At 35.9% G+C, this 22,930-nt stretch overlaps 1 protein-coding gene across 1 annotated transcript in view; it reads left to right on the top strand.

The window, feature by feature from the left end:
* Window positions 1–940: 940 nt before the first annotated feature.
* LOC108399530 (protein diaphanous homolog 1-like) overlaps window positions 941–22,930 on the top strand; it is a 67,329-nt gene continuing 45,339 nt past the window's right edge. The window contains 9 exon segments of the mRNA XM_073221419.1: window positions 941–1,285; window positions 6,125–6,752; window positions 18,308–18,435; window positions 18,819–18,920; window positions 19,251–19,381; window positions 19,575–19,661; window positions 20,494–20,537; window positions 20,540–20,556; window positions 21,658–21,797. Of these exon segments, the coding sequence (XP_073077520.1) occupies window positions 941–1,285; window positions 6,125–6,752; window positions 18,308–18,435; window positions 18,819–18,920; window positions 19,251–19,381; window positions 19,575–19,661; window positions 20,494–20,537; window positions 20,540–20,556; window positions 21,658–21,797 (1,622 nt within the window).

The following is a 22,930-nucleotide window of genomic DNA, read 5'->3' as shown; positions in this document are numbered from 1 at the left end:
ATCAGAGTAAAAGGGTTAAAATAAACACAGATGAACAATTTAGGTCAACATTGCTTTGAAAACCATTTACTATTTAAATTCTTGTATGGTATTTTGAAATGGAATTTGCATTGATCATGAGATCAGAGGTGTCTTTGTTTGTTAATTTGGGTTTATGAAGAGGGAAGAAATGTTTTTTTCATAAAGATTTTTCCAGTGTAAGTGGAAGCCCTATAGTCTTTCAACATTCTTTATAGGATGTATTTGTCAATATGGTGACATGTTTATGTAAACTGAAATTAAATTGATTTAATCAAACATGATCAGAAAATGATTGATGATTAATAGATAATGCAGAAATGTTTGTCATTAATTTGTAATTACTACATGTAGGCATCCACTATATATTTCATATTAAAAAATACTTCATAACAATGTTTTATTTCTCTTTTAGTTTATATAAACCATGCCTCCAACAGTGATGGAAGTCACAGTTTTGACTGAATTTATCCTCATGGGATTTCCTACCAGAGGAGAAACGTCCATCACACACTCACTGTTCTCCTCCTTGACTTACCTGTGCGCCCTGATGGGAAATGCCCTCATTATCATGATCACAACTTTGGACCATCATCTCCATACTCCCATGTATTTCTTCTTGAAGAATTTGTCTTTCTTGGATCTCTGCCTAATTTCAGCCATAGCGTGCCCAAATCCATAGTCAATGCTTTGACTCATAACAACTCCATCTCCTTCCTCGGCTGTGTTGCTCAGGACTTCGTTTTGGTGTCCCCAGCAGCTGCAGAGCTGCTGCTCCTCAAGGTCATGTCCTTTGACTGCTCTTCATGAGCCGGGGCCTGTGTCTGCAGGCCGCAGCTGTGACCTGGCTGGTGGGGGGTGGAGTCTGTTCACTGTGATGCACAGAGCCGGTACCTTCTCCATATCCTACTGTGGACCCGACATGGTCCATCGGTTCTTCTGTGACATCCCACAGCTACTGGCTATTTCTTGCTCAGAAAATTTAATAAGAGAGGTTGTTCCCATTGTCGTTACTGTGACATTGAATATCTGCTGCTTTGTGATTATTGTCATTTCCTGTGTCTGCATCTTCTCCATGGTCAAGAAGATACCCTCTACACACTGTCAGTCAAAAGCCTACTTTACTTGCATTCCACACCTGGTGGTCATTGTTTTATTCCTCTTTGCTGGCTTCATTGCTTATCTGAAGCCCATTTCACTGTCCCCGTCTATTTGTGACCTTGTCATTTCTGTGTTCTACACTATAGTACCCCCAACATTTAATCCAGTAATATACAGTCTAAGAAACAAGGTCATGAAGGTCACCCTGAGGACGCTGATTAATGGGAAGCTCACCAAAACCTAAAGGCTATGACATTTTTTTCAGTAATACATTCCATCTCTAATTATGCACCAATTGCATATTAATACTTCCCTTTAACTTTTACAAGTTAATATTTAAAAAGGAAAAGGTAAATATCTCCTTCATTAGAAATTTTCCTAGAGAGGAATTGCAATATTCCATTCTTAAGTATATCTTTGGATTCCTAATACTGAAGATCCATTTGCCAAATCCCTTCTTTGTGGAATTGATGAGGTTAATTGAAACTGTTTTTCATATGGTGCAAGAAAGAATTATGCTTAAAGCTAAATATCACACACATTATTAATCACTACTGTAAACAAAACCAACAGAAACAAAAATAAGAACAAAACTCTGCAGTCTTCTGACTCTCATCATTTCAAATCACTAAGATCTTATAAAATTCCTTTACACAGTCTTTTTTATTGTCTTTTTTAGATTGTCTATTTAAATATGACTCTGAAGGATATAATGTTCAAATTGTAGTGATGTGATCTTACTCAACAGATTGTCCAAAAGTTATCTCTACTTTTACTCAATTAATCAGGGCTTTCAGTAAAAAGATAATTAGAAAATATACATTATGAATCTTGCCAGAGAAAGATAAATGTATATTTATGGAATAGAACACATTTGATTGATGTCTGATATTGAAATGAATGTTAATTTGGGTGATGCTCTGTTGCCAATATTACTATACTTTTTCTTGATGCTGTATTTAGAGATTATCCATAAGTATTTAAGTAAAATTTTGAAAAATTCAGAATTTTAAAGTCATCTGCTATTTTATATACTTTTTGGTATAGTAATTTTGAGCTTTTACTTGTGTTTGAAATTGTGTTTTGATGTCTGATAGAGACTTTGTTCTACATACACATTTTTCTAGATATACTGAAGTTACACAATCTTCTGCTATTTGATGTATGATTTTTCTTGTATCAAAAAAATTAATGTTCAACATATAATCTTAAGTCTTTATATTCTTCCAGCATCTATGTTTTAAAAATCCAAGATTCTGAATTACTCTGTATCATATGTTTTAAAATACAAAGCTGTGGCTATATGATGCAATTTCTTTCAAGCATTTCTCTGGAACACATAATTAATTATGTCTCAAATCATTTCATTCTATTGAGTCAGTGTAAGTCCAGTAAAATGCTTCTTAAAAGTGTAATGAATATATACTTTCAAAAAGACTGATTCAATTTAAATTTTTATTGTAATTCAATATCATCCACATGTGGTATATTTTCACACAGGAATATAACATAGGTATTAATTTAATCTATTATTTGTTCACCATGCAGGGGAACATGCTGATATACTATTATTTATTCAGTGGTATAAATTATTTTTCAATTATCTATATATTTATTATATTCTAAATTGTATAGTTATTTTAACATGCTTTTATGAGGTTACAGATAAAAACCTCTACTACACATAAATATTACACATATTTAATGTCCCTTTAATTATATATTTTATTTGCCAAACACAAATTTTTAATAATTATGGAATTCAATCTGTCAAGTCGTTTACTTGTGATTTTGATTATTAACAGTTCATAGTGTCATTAATTCGCCACATTCAATGCATTTTGAATGTGATGAACTAATGTTTTACATTGTTTTAATTTTGTGCATATATATATATATATACATACACATAATATATTCAAAATGACCTAAGATTTGTTTTTTCAGAAGACTTAAAGAAAAGCAGAAAACATGTTCCTGAATGTTGAGAAACATTTGCAGCCAATTCCTCTCTTAGTATGAATTAACATGTACAATTCACTTCATTTTGAGTAAAAAGTGAACACAAAATCATTAAATTATGGCAAAGAAATGTAACAACACAATTGAGCAGTTGCCAGTAGCATAAATCAATAATTGCTACTTTCTTAATATCCATTAAACAAGTTCCACAATAGCAAATTTCAAGTCTCTGTGCATTATTTCACTTTGTATGTTCAACCAGTTATTCTTCATCCTCTTTATTTATGAAGATGGGGCAGGTAACAATATCTATGAGCAGTCATTCTTTTAAAATAGGCTTTCACAGCACTGTTGCAATGATTACATCAGTAATGCACATGCCAGCAATGACTTTTAGTAAATGCTGATGTTGATTAGGCAATTCATATTCTTTGAGAATCTACTACTGGCAAGATGCATGATCTGAACGGTGTGAATTCCTTCATTATTCAGACTCCAAATACCTAAATTATTTGTACAAGTGGGTTCCTGGCCATATATCTCAACTGTTATGAGGTTAAAGCAAAACTGGTAAGAATTTACCTCTATTCCTGTTAAAAAAGTAAGTAAAAAAGAAACAACATAAAAGAAGATCTGCTCCTCATTGACACCAAGTACAAGTAAACTAATTATTAGTTGGTTAAATTATCTTTCATATACCTAATTGCCTATATGTGTTGGAGGTTCTTGATTTTTTTATATTGATTGATATTGATCATTATAATCATATATTTTCCAACCCAGATCTATAGAAGAAAATATGACTGAACAGTTTAACACTACAAATGGAAATACGATTTTGTGATTTTGAAACACTGTTAGTAAAAATGTATTTGTACTGTTGGTAAGATGACGAGCACCTGGGAAAGTGCCAGGTAAGTGGCTCATCATAAGAGCTCATTGGGTGTCTGCATAAGTATGTTTTGCAAATGCTTTTTTTACCAATTATGGAGATTCTTGACTGCATAGCAACACAGCAAGTTAGTCGTTATTAAGGAAAGGCCATTATGCTACTTAGTTTCCACAGGTTGCATAGTGCCAAGATTTGTCTCATAAGTGTGAGGGATAGATTACATAAGTCAAGTCCAACAAAAGTGGCAGCATTTCCCTTTGGAATATTCCAGAGTTCATGCCTCTGGGAGATGGAAAACTGATATAAAATAATCGCCATACTCATTCTGATTGTTCTTAAGTCAAGAGATTAAGAATCAAAGTGACTTTCAGAAAAGGAGTTTCTCAATACTTGAAAGTCAGAATTAGTGATGTCCTTCTGGATTAATCATCAGTAATGCTTTCACCAGCAACTATACACGAAGCTTTCTGATGTCTTCCATCTTCTACAGAACAGACACTTTAGTGAATTTATTTTCTTTTAATCTGGTTGTTGATAATGGTTTCAGTCAGAAAATAATAGGCCTCCTAGAAAATTCTTATTTAAATTCTTCAAAAGTAAAAGTTTGTTGGGTCGTTACATGTTAATTTAAAGATTTCTAAAATATGAGTTCGCTAACAGGCCACAGGAAATCTACATATATATATTTACTTATGTTTCAAAACATGAGCTCATATACCAAAAACATATTAGACTTTGAAATAGTTACTTAGATAATTTTATTTAAAAAAACGCTGAGCTCACTGGAATCAATAAAAACCAGTTAAGATATCAGGTACATTTGATTTCAGTTATAAGCAGGAAGTAATGAAGAATGAAGTAGAAGAATGATGTGAGGTAATCAAAATTATGGCTAATTTGGAAATAAATACCACTAAAATATACAGAATATAACTTGGATCATAAACTACAGTGTCTTAATAATCATTGCTTAATTTTGATTCATATGAAGCAGTAAATTGCCTTAAATTATGGGGTAGATGAGAAAAATACTTTTGAAATTCTAAGCATTTAATTCTGTATAGCGTAGATTCTGGTATAATTCAGTTATAAATCTCCACTAATAAATCTGATAATTCTTAGTGGATATAATTTTGGAATTGTTGGTTTTAAGTGGTTTTCTTCCAGTAAAGGATGAGAGCAGATATACTGTGTTTCAAACATCCAATAACAATCTTTATTTATTTATTTATTTATTTATTTATTTATTTATTTATTATTTATATTTACATTACTCAAAGTATAAAAACAGGATACACACACAGTGCCTAAAACTTGTCTGTGTGTGTGTGTACATATATATATATACGCACTGAGAGAAGAGAGAGAGAGGGCACACAGCATTAGTGGGATAATGAAAGATAAAGAAATCAAGACCAAACTAGGAAGTGAAAAGATAAATTAGTGTTATTGTGAGGGTTGAGTGAAGGAGTATTTTAATAAAACCTGTGCACTAAAGAAAATGACAACTACCTGCTTGAAATGATTGCTACTGTTTACTCCTGATGCTTAAAAGATTAGAGGACATTGTGTGAGCCTATCTTTCTATCATTTTTCTTGGCATATTGATTTCAAAAATGTCTGAAATGACCTTAAAGAATGCCCATTGTTTTATAAAGTTCATGTTTAAGAAGAAATTAAGAGTAATTAATTTTGTCAAATAATCCACTGATTTAAAGTAAAAAATTGTAAAGCCCAAGTATAAAGAACATGGCATGCAGTCTTTGTGTACTCCATGTCTACCCCTTCACTTCCTTTCACACATAAATTAAGATTCTTCTCCATGAAGGATAGATTGTATGTGCTGTGAATCTGGTAAACAATTTGTACATATGCTTTAATTACATTATAACACACACCTAGAGAAACAGAAAATTTGAAAAAAAAAGTACATATGCAGCACATGACTAATTGGATTATATTGATGGAGAAAATATTCTGTTAAAACTGTTTTTGACTTTCACACAAACACAAATACACATGGACACACACACATTCAAGTGACAAATGTTAAATAGAAACACAGTTTTTCTTTAGCTGTACTGAAGTAAAATTAAATAGATGTTGGAATTTGATCATTTTAACCATACCTTTTCTTTTTTTTTAATGCAGAATGTTTCATCAAGAATGAACAATATCTCAGTGGTGGCAGAATTTGTTCTCTTGGGTTTTTCAGGCCCATGGAAGCTTCAGTTCTTGCAATCCGGGACCTTTGTAGTGATCTACCTGATGGCCCTCATGGGGAATGGCCTCATTATCACCACAGCATCATTGGATCCCTGCATGCACACACCCATGTACTTCTTAAAGAATCTGTCCCTTTTTGATATCCTCATTTCTGCCATTGTGCCCAAAACTTTTGCCAACTCCTTGACCCACATTAACTCCATCTCATTCCCCGGCTGTGTCACGCAGGTCTTCCTGGTGCCTTTTGCCGCAGGGGCAGAGCTGTTCCTGCTCACAGCGATGTCCATCGACCGCTATGCTGCCATCTGCCATCCTCTGCACTATGAGCTCATCATGAACAGGGGCCGGTGTGTGCACATGGTGGCTCTGTCCTGGCTCAGCAGTGGCCTGATATCCATTGCACATACAGCAGGAACCTTTTCCCTAACTTACTGTGGGCCCAATGAAGTCCAGCAATTCTTCTGTGACATTCCCCAGTTGTTAGCTATTACTTGCTCAGAGAATGTAACAGTGGAAATTGTGATCATTCTTACTGATGCAGTCCTGGACTTATGTTGCTTTATCTGCATCATAGTCTCATACATCTACATCTTCTCCACTGTTAGAAAGATTCCATCTACGGAAGGGCAGTCAAAAGCCTATTCCACCTGCCTCCCACACCTGGTAGTAGTTGTTCTTTTTCTCTCAACTGCTTTCATTGCTTACCTGAAACCTATCTTAGGGTCTACATCAGTCACTGATCATGTTCTATCATCTTTCTATATTTTGTTGCCTCCTTCCCTTAGTCCCATCATATACAGCCTAAGAAACAAAGCCACGAGAGCTAGTTTGGAGAAGCTGATCACTAAGAAGCTCTGGGTGAAAAGAATATCATTTTTCTCTAAGAATAAATGCATTGTATTCTTAATATTTGTGTAACACAAAGACTAAGTTAGCTGGTCAGTAACAAATCTGTGCTTATCTCCAGGGTTCCATGGAACCCTGGTGGTGATTCTTCACCAAATTGGAATGGCCAGGACACAAATATAACTTATATGGAATTTCTTAATCTGCTACAAAATAGACTCAGCTTTCTCAGATAATTCTGCTGATTGAAATATATATATATATATATATACATATGTACATATATATTTCATATATATATACTAATGGAAGTGCATGAAGCTTTTCCTCAGGTCTGACAGTTACAGCTTTCAAGTATTGGTAGAGAAAATATGCACATTAGTGATTTGCACCTGTTTTCTGTTAGGCTATCTTGATTTCTATTTACTAATTTAGCTCATACATCCTGGTTTTGGGTACTTGAATAGATAGTCAGAAAAGCTGCATACTTGAAAGGGAATGTAGGTTCCCAGGTGTCTGGTTTGCAGTCCAGAGGAAGCATGTCCTCTGTGACTAAGAATGGCCTCGGGAAACCGAGCCTCGGTGCTCTGAATCTCCTTAATGTTGCCTTAAGTGTCTGTGTTCTTCCTGCACTATAATGTCTGACAAATCTTCCCTTAGCATGCATCAATAGATTACAGTGGTTGTTTTGTATTACCTAAATTTAAAGCCTGAAACAGTGGCAAATAAAACATTTGCTTCTATCTCAAAAGAAAATTCATAAATATCATGGAGAATAAAAGAAGAGGGACACTTGTTCCTGGGAGATTCACTTCTCCATAGACAGGCAGTTCCTCTACCTCTATATACACTTTTGTATTTATTGCACCCATGTGTATACATCATTTCAACACCTTTGGATTACATAAAATATGGAAAACTAAAAATGTATTAATAATTTGAGATCTAATTACAGAATTATTTCCTTTATCTATTCAAAAATTTTCACTTTACAATTTACTTCTTATACAATGTTTTGAAAATGGTCTTAATTTTCCATTATAACTGACCAGGACACAAATATAAATTATATGGGATTTCTTGATGTGTGTTTTATTAGAGTTCATTTTAGCCACTACTGATTCAACCTATGTATCAAATAACTACAGGAAGAAAAATCTGCTACAAAATAGACTCAGCTTTCTCAGATAATTCTGCTGATTAAAATATATATATATATACATATGTACATAAGTTTCTATACTTTCTGGCTCATGATCTTAGTTACTAAGTGTGCATCAAACAAATCTTCACATGAAAATAAATATTCACCTTTACTGGATAAAGTGTAATGCTGTGAGCCTTGACTGTTCATGCTTTTATTATATTCCCAAATCTTCATCTTTTGAAATGATTGACTTAGTTTTGTCATTGCATATAATGTTTTTTCACCACTAGTATCATAGGCACACATTTATGGTTTAGAAGAAAAGTTAACATATTACAATTATGTCTTCAAAAATGCACAAAAGTTAATAAATTTATGACTTCACTACTAATTACTTACTTTGAATTTCACATTATACTTATTTATAATTACATATATACACATATGCAATCATTTTCTTTGACTATTTTCGGGTGAGTGAATACAGAATGTTATTTATATAAATATTTAACTCTAATATTTTCTATTTTTAATATATAAATTCATTTCAATATTGTATATACAATGGGAAGTAATCAAACTTCTGTAGAAGGGCAACAAAGTCTGGTTTAATCCACAGTATTCAGCAAATATGCTCCAATTGAATTCAACTTTATATCTACCATTTGCATAGCTAATACATTCCTGTTTTAATGTCATTGATATTCATGAGCATTTGTGTGATATATGACCAATGGTTAATTTAATAGTTATTTATTTTTATAATTATAATGGGCTATAAATAATTTATTGTTAATATGATTATGTGTTAAAGAATAATACATAAAAATACAAATATGTGTATACACACGCATATTGATTTAAGAAAATAAATATGTAAGTGGTCTAGTCATTCCAGTAGTTGACTCGTAAGATAAATATATGCCATATATTTTAAAAGTAAAAGGAATTAAAAGATTAAAATAAAGTGTGAATAATAATTATTGACTACAAAGATTTGAAGAAAACTAACTAGAACTAACATAAATGGAAACAGATTGTTGCTTAAATTAAAAATTAAATTAAAGCTTAAAGATCAAAACTAGTTAGTGAACTCAACATGAAAATGAGCCAGAAAATTTTACAGAGGAAGGAATAACACCCCCCCACACACACAAACATACACACATGAGTAAAAATATAAAGTTAGATAGAGAATAAAGAAGGAAAGAATGAGAGACATATTGTTTTAGTGGTAATGGCTGAATTTTTATTCTAACCTATAAAAGACATATTTTTGTGTGTTCATGAAGAACAATTTATCTCAGATAAAAATGAATATATGAATTGAATGTGAGGTGTATATTTTTAACCCTCTGTACCCACCATGTATCCTTATCCAGACTATCCTGGAATTTAAAGTGCCTGAACTACAGCAAGTTCACTCTGAATGGCTTCTGGGTGGATCTGGCCAATGAAATGAACTTCCATTAGAGCAGATAAAGAGAATTAGTTGCTATACAGGATGTTAATTGTTCAAATCTATTTTTGTAAAAAGTACAAAAAATTTTGTAGCTTTTACAAAATTAGATGCCCTAATATAAAGACATAGGGTAGCTACATAGACTAAGAAAAACAAAATTCAATTATTTTCCTTCTACAGTAGAATCACTTCCAACTTAAGGACACACAGAGGCTTAAAACAATGGGCTGGAAAAAGATATTCCATGAAAATGGAAGCCAGTGCAAGCTCTATTATTAGGCTAATGTCATTTTTCACAGAAATAGAAATAAAATTATTTAGAATTATATAACATCTCAAATACCCAAGAACAAAGCTGGAGGTATTACCTTTCCTTTCCTGATTTCAAAATATATTGCAAACCCCAGTAATCAAAACAGTATTATGCTGGAATAAAAACAGGAATATAGATCAATGAAATAATGTAGGGAACCTTGAAATAAACCCACATATATTTGGTCAGCAAGGGAGTCAAGAATACATGATGGGAAAGAATAGTCTCTGGAATAAATGTGTTTATGATAGTGCATATACACAGGCAAAAGAATGAACTGGGTCCTTATCCCAAGCCACACACAAAATCAACTTAAAATAAATTGAAACAAACATTAAACTTGAAAAAATGAAACTCATAGAAGAAATGATACTGTGAATGTTTTAACATTAAATCTGACAATGATATCTTAGATGTGGCACCAAATGCAGAGGCAAACAAAACAAAAATTCAAAGTGTGATTATATCAAATTAAAAATTATCTGTACATTAAAGGGAACAATTAAGAAAATGAAAAGGTAACCTAGGCAATCGGACAACATACATGCAAACTATGTTTTGGATACAGAGTTCATGTAAAAAATATATGAGACTCCTGTAACTTATTAGGAAACAAGACAAATATTCCAATTTTAAACAATGGTCTGAGGGCCTTAAGAAAGATTCATTCAAAGAAATACCAATGCTGAAAAGGTACTTGAAAAAGTGCTCAACTTAAGTAATAATTAGGGGAAACAAAAACTAAGATCACAGTGACATTTCATTTCACATCTGTTAGAATGATTATTAAGAACAAAATAAAAAATAAAAGATAAGTGTTGTTGAGGGTGTGGAGAATAGGGAACATTTGTGCCCTGTTTGTGGGATTGAAAATTGGTGCCATCATTAAGGAAACAGTCTGGAGATTTCTTATCAACTGAAAAATAGAATTACCATTTGATCCAGCAATACAACTTCTGGGTATATCACCAAAGAAATTGAAAACAGGATCTCAGTGAGCTTTCTGCATTGCCATGTTTATTGAAGTATTATTCACAATGACAAACATAAAGACACAATCTAAATGTCTTTTAGAGGATGAATGGAAAAATAGGATGTGGTATAAACTTACAAGGAAAACCATTCAGCTTTAAAGAAGAAACAGATAGTGCCCTTTGAGGCATGGATGGAGGACATTCTGATGAATGTGAGAAGCCAGACTGAGAAGGACAAATACTGCATGACACGACTTTGATGAAGAATCTAAAATAATCAGTCACAGAACCAGAGACTGGCAGAGTGACTACAAGGGGCTGGTCAGGAAGGACGTAAGAAGATATCATTCAAAGGACACCAAGTTCTAATTATTCGAGATGATTTCTTTAGTAATCTGTTGTGCAACATAAGGTTTACAGTTAACAATACTGGATTATATACTTAAAATTTTTCTGAAGTTAGTACTTCAATATAACCATACACAAATAAGTGGTAACTATATGAGGCGATGGAAATGTTAGTATGATTTTTGTAATAATTTCACAACACACACATATATATATATAAACATTACATTCTATACACAATTCATTCAATTTTTATTTGCCAGCCTTACCTCAATAAGGCTGAAGAAAAAAGGACATGACAGTAAAAAGCAAGGCACAAAGACCACCGGATCTCAGAGTGACATAGATATAACCATAGATATCCAGGTTTGTGTATAGATATACATAGATATAGCATATGTATATACAGATGGTGATGGATATAGAAACAGCAACCATTGTTGGATGTTGACAACATTTAAATAAATATGAGGAAAAAGAAGAGTAGAAAGGCTAGGTAGAAACTTCCTCCCACACACACACCGAGGAAGCAACTATAGCAGATGACGATGCCCATCAAGTCCTCTATCCAGTACAATATGTCCAGCAGTCAAGGAAAAAAAAATGCACAGCATTATAAAAGATAGGGAAAAAAAGAAGAAAAGTAAACAATCTGAAAAGTCAGAGAAACCATGCGACCCAGACCTGGGATGTTGGAATTATATGATCAGGAACTCAAAATCATTATGGGTTCTAATGGATAAAATAGATGACATGCAAGAAGAGATGGGCAGTGTAATCTCAGACAGATGAAAATCTCAAGAGGAAAAAATTACAGATCAAAGACACTGTAACTGAAAGACAAATGTCTGTAATGAGCTTATTAGTAGGATGGACACAGCACAGGGAAAAATCTCTGAGCTAGATGATATATTGATAGAAACTTCCAAAAACAAATAGAACAGACACACAAAAAAAATATGATACTCAAAGACAGTATGGTAACTATAATAGATGTAAATAATACATTATGTTACAATAGATGTAGCATAATATGAAAGGAGAAGAAAGAGAAAGAGAAAAAAGAAATATTTGAAAAGAGACTGAGAATTTCCCCAATTAATGCCAGTTCCATATCACAGATCCAGGAACCTCAGAGAATACCACATAGAACAAATGCCAAAATCATTGCATTTGGGCATACCATTTTCAAATTATAGAAATTCAAGGATAAAGAACAAGTCCTGAGAACAACCAGGGGAAAGGGCTCCTTACCTACAAAGCAAAGAAAACAATTACATCTGCTTCTCTTCAGAAATAATGTGATCAGGAAGAGAGTGGAATGAGATAACTGAAATATCAGAAGGAAAATAAAAAACACTGACCCAGAACTCTGTACCCTATGAAATGTTCATTTAAAAGTGCAGAAGAAATAAGGGGATTTGGGGGACAAACCAATTTGAGGATTTCTTTCTTTATTTTTCTTCCTATAATTGTACCTAGCATGATACATTAAAAGTTCATTAGAGGGGAAAAAAAAAAATTACATAGGTCAGAAACTTGGAGAACACTGAAGAAAAAGAACAAGTGAAGGTAAAACCAAAACTTTCATTTTTGTTACTCTTTTTTAAATTAACAGTTAACAGCTGTTCAGATTTGTATTTTGGGGGTGGAAAAGGCTACAAAAGCTCTGAAAAACAGCCTGACATTTTCTTAGAGTGTTAAATACATGCTTTCCATGTGATTCAACCACTCCACTCCTCGGGTATTTAACTTAAAATAAATAAAAACATATACAAATATAAATATGCATACATAAGAAATGTTCATCTCAACTTTATTTGCAATAGTCAAAAACTCGGAAAAAATCTAAATGTGGTCAACAGGTGAATAAATAAATTATGGCATATCCATACCATGGACTATTTTTCAATAAAATTATTTAATAAAACAAATTATTCAATATAATTGTTCAATAAATTATAGGATAAAAAGGAACAAATTATTGAATATAAATAAAGTTGAATGCATATCGAAATAATTATGTTGAATAAAAGAAGCTGTGCAAGAAAAGAATACAGTTCATTTATGTGAACCTGGAGAAAATGCAGATTAATCTATCAGGACAAAAATAGATGAGTGGCTGCCTGAGGGGGAGTAGGGCTGGGGGAGTGAGGGAGACCTGAGAGAGTGACAAAGGAAGCCTCTGCCTGATGTCTCAATTGTGGGGATGGTTTCACAAGCACATTCATATGTCAAAACACAAACTGCACATTTTACTCATGTGACTTTATTACTCATGTCAATTATACCTCCATAAAACTAAAGATAAATGTATTAGTGGAAGATGGCTGCATGAGTAGTTCAAAGGAAATCTCCTCCCCAAAACATATATATTTATGAAAATACAATAAATACAACTATTCACAAAAGAGACACCAGTGGATGCGGTACAACAGCCAGGCTACATCTACATCTGTGAGAACTCAACATCACATGAAGGGGGTAAGATACAAGCCACGGCCAGGCAGGACCCAAATGCTTCCCCACCCCAGAACCCGGTGGGAAGAAAGGAGTCAGAACAAGGAGGAAGTGAAAGCCCAGGACTGCTAAACAACCAGCTCTAGAAATCCTCACCCGGAGTGCAGACACCAGGTGCATGGGGTGCTGGATATTAGAGAAACAGAAAAGCAAAACCTGTGGACAGGTCCCTGCAACTGGTGCACCTGAGACAAAAGAAAAGCAAGTGCTTTCTGCAAGTCTTAAAGAGACAGGGACCCCATAGCTGGACAAAGTCATCCCAGCACACTTAGCCAGCAGCTCTGGTCTGGATAGCTGGGGCTGGGTGTTCAGCAGTCCTGGGCTCCTTCTCCCTCCTGCTCAGCCCTCTCTCCTCCCACCTGGAGCTGGGGTGAGGGGTGCTCGGGTCCCACTCGGCCTTGTATCTTACCCCTTTCACCAGGCGCTGGGCTCTCACGAGTGTGGATGTAGTCTGGCTGTTGTCCTCTGTCTTCTGGTCTCTCTTTTAGGATTAGTTTTATTTGTTGTATTTTCAAAAATATATATGTTTTTGGGAGGAGATTCCCACTGTCCTACTAACGCCGCGATGTTGGCTCTGCCTCCTTTCATAGTAGTCTTTAATAATTGTTTGTATTTCTGTGGCATCTGTTGTGATTTTTCTGTTCTCATTTCTGATTCTGTTGATTTGTGTTGATTCTCTTTTTCTCTTAATAAGTTTGGCTAGGGGCCTATATATTTTGTTTACTTTCTCAAAGAACCAGCTCTTGGTTTCATTGATTTTTGCTATTGTTATATTCTTCTCAATTTTTTTATTTCTTCTCTGATCTTTATTATGTCCCTCCTTCTGCTGACTTTAGGCCTCATTTGTTCTTCTTTTTCCAGTTTTGATAATTGTGATGTTAGACTATTCATTTGGGATTGTTCTTCCTTCTTCAAGTGTGCCTGGATCGCTATATACTTTCCTCTTAAGACTGCTTTTGCCGTGTCCCACAGAAGTTGGGGCTTTGTGTTGTTGTTGTCATTTATTTCCATATATTCCTTGATCTCTATTTTAATTTGTTCATTGATTATTTAGGAGCATGTTGTTAAGCCTCCATGTGTTTGTGAGCCTTTTTGTTTGTTTTGTAGAATTTATTTCTAGTTTTATACCTTTGTGGTCTGAAAGATTGGTTGGTAGAATTTCAGTATTTTGCAATTTACTGAGGCTCTTTTTGTGAACTACTATGTGGTCTATTCTGGAGAATGTTCCATGTGCACTTGAGAAGAATGTATACCCTGTTGCTTTTGGATGTAGAGTTCTATAGATGTCTATTAGGTCCATCTGTTCTACTGTGTTTTTCAGTGCCTCCATGTCCTTACTTATTTTCTGCCCAGTGGATCTATCCTTTGGGGTGAGTAGTGTGTTGAAGTCTCCTAAAATGAATGCATTGCAGTCTATTTCCCCCTTTAGTTCTATTAGTATTTGTTTCACATATACTGGTGCTCCTGTGTTGGGTGCATATATATTTAGAATGGTTATATTTTCTTGTTGGACTGAGCCCTTTATCATTATGTAGTGTCCTTCTTTATCTCTTGTTACTTTCTTTGTTTTGAAGTCTATTTTGTCTGATATTAGCACTGCAACCCTTGCTTTCTTCTTGATGTTGTTTGCCTGAAATATCTTTTTCCACTCCTTGACTTTTAGTCTGTGCATGTCTTTAGGTTTGAGGTGAGTTTCTTGTAAGCAGCATATAGATGGGTCTTACTTTTTTATCCATTCTATTACTCTGTGTCTTTTGATTGGTGCATTCAGTCCATTTACATTTAGGGTGACTATTGAAAGCTTTGTACGTATTTTCATTGCAGCCTTTAAATTTGTGGTTACCAAAGGTTCAAGGTTAGCCTCTTTAGTATCTTACTGCCTAACTTAGCTCGCTTATTGAGCTGTTATATACACTGTCTGGAGATTCTTTTCTTCTCTCCCTTCTTATTCCTTCTCCTCCATTCTTCATATGTTGGGTGTTTTGTTCTGTGCTGTTTTTAGGAGTGCTTCCATCTAGAGCAGTCCCTGTAAGATGCTCTGTAGAGGTGGTTTGTGGGAGGCAAATTCCCTCAGCTTTTGCTTGTCTGGTAATTGTTTAATCCTGCCATCTATTTCAATAAACATCGTGCTGGATACAGTATCCTTGGTTCAAGGCCCTTTTGTTTCATTGCATTAAATATATCATGCCACTCCTTTCTGGCCTATAAGGTTTCTGTCGAGAAGTCTGATGATAGCCTGATGTGTTTTCCTTTATAGGTGACCTTTTTCTCTCTAGCTGCCTTTAAAACTCTTTCCTTGTCCTTGATCTTTGCCATTTTAATTATTATGTGTCTTTGTGTTGTGCTCCTTGGGTCCTTTCTGTTGGGAGTTCTGTGTATTTCTGTGGTCTGTTCGATTATTTCCTCCCCCATTTTTTTTGAAGTTTTCAGCAATTATTTCTTCAAAGACACTTTCTATCCCTTTTTCTCTCTCTTCTTCTTCTGTTACCCCTATCATATGGATATTGTTCCTTTTGGATTGGTCACACAGTTCTCTTCATATTGTTTCATTCCTGAAGATCCTTTTATCTCTCTCCATGTCAGCTTCTATGCATTACTGTTATCTGATTTCTATTCCATCAATTGCCTCTTGCATCTTATCCATTCTGCTTATAAATCCTTCTAGAGTTTGTTTCACTTCTGTAATCTCCTTCCTGGCATCTGTGATCTCCTTCTGGACTTCATCCCATTACTCTTGCGTATTTCTCTGCATCTCCGTCAGTATGTTTATGATTTTTATTTTGAATTCTTTTTCAGCAAGACTGGTTAGGTCTGTCTCCTTCTCTGGTGTTGTCTCTGTGATCTTGGTTTGCCTGTAATTTTGCCTTTTCATGGTGATAGAAATAGTTTGCACAGCTGGGATGAGTGATGGCTTGAAGGAAGCTTTGGTTTGTGGCCTTCCTCTCCTGGGAGAACAGCAACCTCTAATGGCTTGTGCTGGGCTGCTGCGCGCAGATAGTGCTTCTGATTCCTGCCAACTGCTGTGAAGTTTATCTCCACTGTTGCTGTGAGCATGGCCTGTCTCGGGCCACTGCTCCAAAATGGTGGAGCCATGTTGGAGGGGGAATGGCCGGGAGGCTATTTATCTCCATGAGTGGCCTCTATGCTCCCTGCTGCCCAGAGGGTTAAAGTGCCCAGAGATCCCCAGATTCCCTGCCTCTGGACTAAATGTCCCACCCTGTCCCTTTAAGACTTCCAACAAGCACTCATGAAAACAAAAAAAACAAAACAAAACAAAAATTAAATAAATAATTTAAAAAAAAACACCATTCACTTTTCTTTGTCCTCAGGGACCCGCTCACTGGTCTTCCTGCCCTGTTTCCCTATTATTGGGGTCCCTGTCCCTTTAAGACTTCCAAAAAGCACTCGCTCAAAAAAAAAAAAAAGCTGCTTGCTTTTCTTTGTTCTCCAGCACCAGCCTCATGGACCCACTCACCGGTCTTGCTGTCTTGTTTCCCTAGTATCCAGGACCCCACGCATGCACTGTGTCTGCACTCTGGTCTGGATGGCTGGGGCTGGGTGTTCAGCAGTACTGGGCTCCTTCTCCCTCCCTGTTCTGACTCCTCTCCTCCCACTGGGAGCCTGGTGAAGGGATGCTCATGTCCTGCTGGGCCGGGGCTTGTATCTTACCCCCTTTGTGAGGTGCTGGGTTCTTGCAGGTGTGGATGTGGTCTGGATGTTGTCCTGTGTCCTCTGGTCTCTATTCTAGGAAGAGTTGTCTTTGTTATATTTTCATAAATATATGTGGTTTTGGGAGGAGATTTCCACTGCTCTACTCACGCTGCCATCTTGGCTCCACCCTAGAAGGTCATTTTTTTATAAAAACAATTTATTCATATCACAATTCCAGATAAGATCCATTGTATATTCTCTTAAGTTTTGTTTAATCACACAGGTTTTCCTCCCTCTCTTTTATCCCTTTATAGCTGTTGCTATATAATTTGCCACAGAAACTGACCTCTAGAGTTTCTCACATTCTGAAATTTGATGATTGCTTTGCTTGATGCTAGAAACCTGTATTTTTATATGAAGTCTCCCAAATTTAAAATGTTGCTCGAGCCAAGCAAATCGTACTTTACCTTTCTGTCTAACTCAACCTGAGGGCCACTGCTTTGCAACCTCTGTATTCAGTTTATCAATAAAAGGAGGAAAAGAGGACCACAAATTAAGTCAGAAAAACATCAAATTAATATTGCTATTTGGAGGCAATGTCCTCCTCACAACCCAACACACACACACACACTGAGAAGAAATAGAATATATCAATTTTCCTCCATCTTTCCCCTTTTCAAATAACATTCTGGACTTGTGAGGGTGGGCTGAGACCCATGGTTGTGAATGCTTCAAAACTATCTACTCTGGCCAACCCAAAGGTAGGCTCTACATTGCCACAGGGGTCGGGACCTCATGAGGGTTGTACAAGAACACAGTCCAGGTTATGTCTGTTGAGGGGCTTTAGCAAAGAGTTTCCAGTTCTTCCCTCGTGGGAAAGGAGTTTGTACTGAAGCAGATTTAACCAGGGACAGTGGGTGTTTAGGCCCTAGAGGGGTACAGATTTTGCTGGTGTTGATTTTCTTACAGATTCTTGCTAGTGTCTGGATAGGACCACTCATCCAGTGATTCAGTCCAAAGAGATTGTTACACTCCATCCTAAGTATAAAAAAAAAAATAATGTGTGCTTTTCTTTCAATAATACGAAAAAAATTTTTCATCTATATTGAGAGTTCATTTTTGTTATGAACCATGGTGTGTATGTATAAAACTGTCTGTAGATATTTATACTAAAATGTTAACCATATTTATCCCTGAGGAGTTTTCATCATCTGTAATAGATTAAATTTCTAGGGATCAGGAAAGTGTATTTATTCAAAAAGCATTGAATAGGTTCAACTCTTCACTAAGTATACTAAATATTAAACACTGGAAAACTTGTAAGGAATTTGTTTTTTCCTTTTTTTTCTCTCTACTAGCTGGATATGAACCTGAATGAGGAGAAACAGCAACCTTTGAGGGAAAGGACATCGTCATCAGGAAGGGAGATGGTGTCCCAGTACTCGCACACCTCCAAGGCTGTGAGTCACGGGGCAGGGACCCTTGACATGGGGACTGTGCCCTTTACTTGGACATGTTTGTTGTGCCAGTTTTGTAGAACATCTTATGTCTAGATAAGCTCTATTTCATTCTGTCAAATAAGCCTACTCATTTTTTACTCTCATTTGAGTTACTTTTTACCTGATTTGGTCTTCATGAATGTGGGGAATGGGATGGGAAATTCTGAGTCTCACATAGTTTGATGGTATGTATATGTCTGCCCTGATATTATTTAAACTGTATTGACTAATACTAGTCCAATTTATGACTAGGCCCAGTGTTTACCAATTTCTCTTTATGGTCACATCCAGGGCATGAACCAAAAGGAGAGCTCTAGGTCTGCCATGATGTACATTCAGGAGCTGAGGTCAGGCGTGCAGGATATGCCTCTGCTCAGCTGCTTGGAGTCCCTTTATGTCTCGCTTAACAACAACCCTGTCAGGTAAAGCTTCCGAGGTGGTAATAGGAGTAAGAGGCTAAGGATTGAGTTTATTGGTGGTGATCGATGAGCAAAGGAGTCAGGCAAGTATGAGAATATTCTGAATTGGGAGTAAATAGTTGCCAGGATCAACTTTGTTTTGAAAATAAGTGTTTATTGATTTGATTTTGTATTGCATTGTCTCTGTTCTCTACAGTTGGGTGCAGACATTCGGTGGGGAGGGCCTGGCCTCCTTATTGGACATCCTTAAACGACTCCATGATGAGAAGGAGGAGACAGCTGGGTGAGGATTTCCAAGTTTTGACATCTTCTCAGTGAGGGATAGCAGGGGACTTGACTCTGCTCTAAAGGAAAAAATAGCGGTTAAAATAAAGTTATGGATTAGAAGTGCTCTTAGCTGAGAATGGGGTTTATTGTGGGAGCGACTAGACGATGAATGATAATTGTAGATACAGGAGAGGGAGGAGGAACTTAAATTTCACAGTGAATCACACAGCCTGTATACCACGTAAGATTGAGTCTCCCAACTCAGGTTCTTATCTAGTCTGGAAGGAGGGTCTGATTTAGTCCAGACTGTGTTTGTCATTTGATCTGGGTCATATTTCATTTGAAAGCCTTAAAATATACTTGATCAATTAGGGACTAGCTTTATGACAGTCCTCAGTGCTAGAATAATTCTGGGGATACCTTGGGAAGTCTTAGGCTACCTTGAAGCCTAAGTTGCTTCTCCTTCCTGTGATCTTTCCAAAGCAAAACACAGGACCTATATACCTCCTGAATATACAGACTTGAAACCTTTGAAGTAGTGAGTTAGTAAGTAATAGATGGGATGTTATCTAGTACTTAGGAGCCTAGAGGGAGTTAAAGGGAAGATTTTAATGTATTACTAAGTTACTGGATTGTTGAAAGGATTAACCAAAATGTCTTTGATGGTGGGGATCCCTCTTCGGCTACCTCTTTTTGCCAGTGTTTCAGGCCAAAGTGCTGTGTGCTGGAATTAACTCAGCTACTAGTTGTGGACATACCTAAGACCCTTGTTTGCAAAATTGAAAAGTCAAATGGGCAGGGGATATATAGAATAAAGGTACTTAACTGATTATGTCTTCTGCATGCAGAAGCTATGACAGCCGTAACAAGCATCAGATCATTCATTGCTTGAAGCTTTTATGAATAATAAGGTGAGAGATTTTTCGCATTCTTTTCCAACCCTCATCGTGACCCCATTTTTTTTCTACTGGTAAACTACAAAAAGGACCTAGGAATATGAAGTTCAAAACTTCTAGCATTCCTTTTGTACTGTAATTGTTTGATAGCCACATATACTTGCTTTTGTGGACCTTTTTTCCAAGTTCTAATGTCTGTTTCAGCGGGTACGCTTGATTTTCTTCCTCTTTTTATACTTTGATTTGCTAATTCTTCAATTTCCTGATCTGTAGTTACTCTTTTTGAAGTTTTACTTTATTCTCTGCTTACTTTTTCTTTTCCAGACTGTTCCTACTGTAGAGTCTTTTCATCTTTTTTGTATGTCTAGTATTAAACCCAGGAAGCCCATAATTTTTTTTTGTTCCTGAGTGCAGATCTATCGTCCTCACTTTCATTTTGTTAAAATTAACATACTCCATTGGATGGTGAGGAGTGGCATTAAAGAAAACCTGAGAATCAAAGATTTTTGGTTTTGGAAGACATAGAATTCTGTTGTGTGTACTAGAAAATCATTTTGCTCTGCTGATCTCTGTTTAGCTGTAATAGGAAAAGATTTCTATCCCTGGATTAGTGTGCGAGGGCTGCTGTAACAGAGTGCTACACACTGTGTGTCTTAATACTGTCTCACAGTTCTGGAGGCTGGAAGTCCGAGATCAAGGTGTTAGCATTATTGGTTTCCTCTGAAGGCTGCGAGGGAAAGCAGGTTCCATGCCTCTGTCCTAGCTCCTGGTGGCTTGCTGGCAGTCTTTGGGGTTCCTTGGCTTGTGGGTACAGCCCCTCAGTCTCTGTCTTCATGTTCATATGACATCCTCCCTGTGTGTGCATCACTTTCTATAAGGACAACAGTCATACTGTATTAGGGTTCATGCTAGGCTAGTATGACCTTGTTGTGACTTAACTAATAACATCTACCAATAACCCTACTTACAGATAAGGGCACATTCTAAAGTACTGGTTGTTAGACTTCAGCATATGAATTTTGGGGAACACCATTCAACCCATAACAGTCCCTACACTTGCCCATGGTGTAGATGCTGTCATCTTTAAGTCTCCCTTCTCTGTTCTTGTCCTACCAGTTTGGAATCAAGACCATGCTGGAGACAGAAGAAGGAATCCTGCTGCCAGTCAGAGCCATGGATGCTGCTCTTCCCAACATGAGGACTGATGCAGCCAAACTGCTTTCTGCTCTTTGTATCCTGCCGACACCAGACGACATGTGTGTGACTGGAATTATTTCTCCTCTCCATTCTCTTTTTTACCAGAAGTCTTCTGTAGTCTAGAGGAAAATTAGGTTGCTTAGGTGTCCACTCAGGCTTCAATACTAGGTAAGACCATATTTCTTCCCAGATGTGAACGCTCAAGTTTAAGACAGATTAAGTGATGGTTGCTGTCTCAAGTTACCACTGGTTATCAGAGGTATATAGCCGGATATATCCTAGATCTCCATTAATGTCTGTAATGTCTAGAACAAGGGCTTCTTTTTTACTTGTTTTTTTTTTAATTCTGATGTAACACAACATTGTTTAGAAAATTCAAACAATGTAGAAATAAGTAGTAAAATTTAACAGCCTTATCCTTTTGTCAAATTCTATTCCATATAGGTAACCATTGTTAATGTCTTGGTACAGTTTCCTAGATCTTTTTCTAGGACAGACCAATATATTTCATTTCCTGGATTCTAAGACATCTTCTACCACTCCAAAAGATGGTATCTTGGGGCTAAGGGAAGATGGCCTATGCCTATAAAGCCAAGCTCATGTATAGGATAGATTTTTATTTTTGTCGCTTGGTTTAACAAAAGCTAAATCATATCTTTCATTCTTTTCAACTACTTTCTTTTTATTTAACAGTAAATCTTGGACATCCTTCTATGTCATTACTTATAGATTTACATTATTATCTTTCATGGCTGTTTCTCATTCCATAGTATATATGTCCCATAATTTATTTAACAATTCCCACATTGCTAAAATTTTAGATAGAATATTTTTTTAGCAGATTCTGGTGCCTGCAATAGGTGACAAGAACAGATTTACTACTACAAATGATGCCATAATGAACATCCTCATAATGAGTTCTTCCACATTTATGCATTTATGTTGGATAGGTTTCTAGAAGTAGGCCAAATGTTGCAGGAATTATAAATTGGTGTTATTAAATGTCCTTCCCAAATTTCTACCAAATTATACTTCATAGGGCAGGGGTCTTAATTTGATTTCTATAAATCAGAGTATAGGGAATTCATTTTTCAGATGGTCCTTACCTTTCAACAGATTCTTGTCCCCATGCTGTGTGATGTGAACAATGAGAATTCTAGAACACTGATGATGCTCTGTTCCTGCACTGGTC

This window comes from Manis javanica, chromosome 14 (genome assembly GCF_040802235.1).
Source record: "Manis javanica isolate MJ-LG chromosome 14, MJ_LKY, whole genome shotgun sequence".
In the NCBI taxonomy this organism is placed as follows: Eukaryota; Metazoa; Chordata; class Mammalia; order Pholidota; family Manidae; genus Manis; species Manis javanica.
The sequence above is the reverse complement of the archived record's forward strand: the minus strand, read 5'-3'. Positions and strand labels throughout refer to the sequence as shown.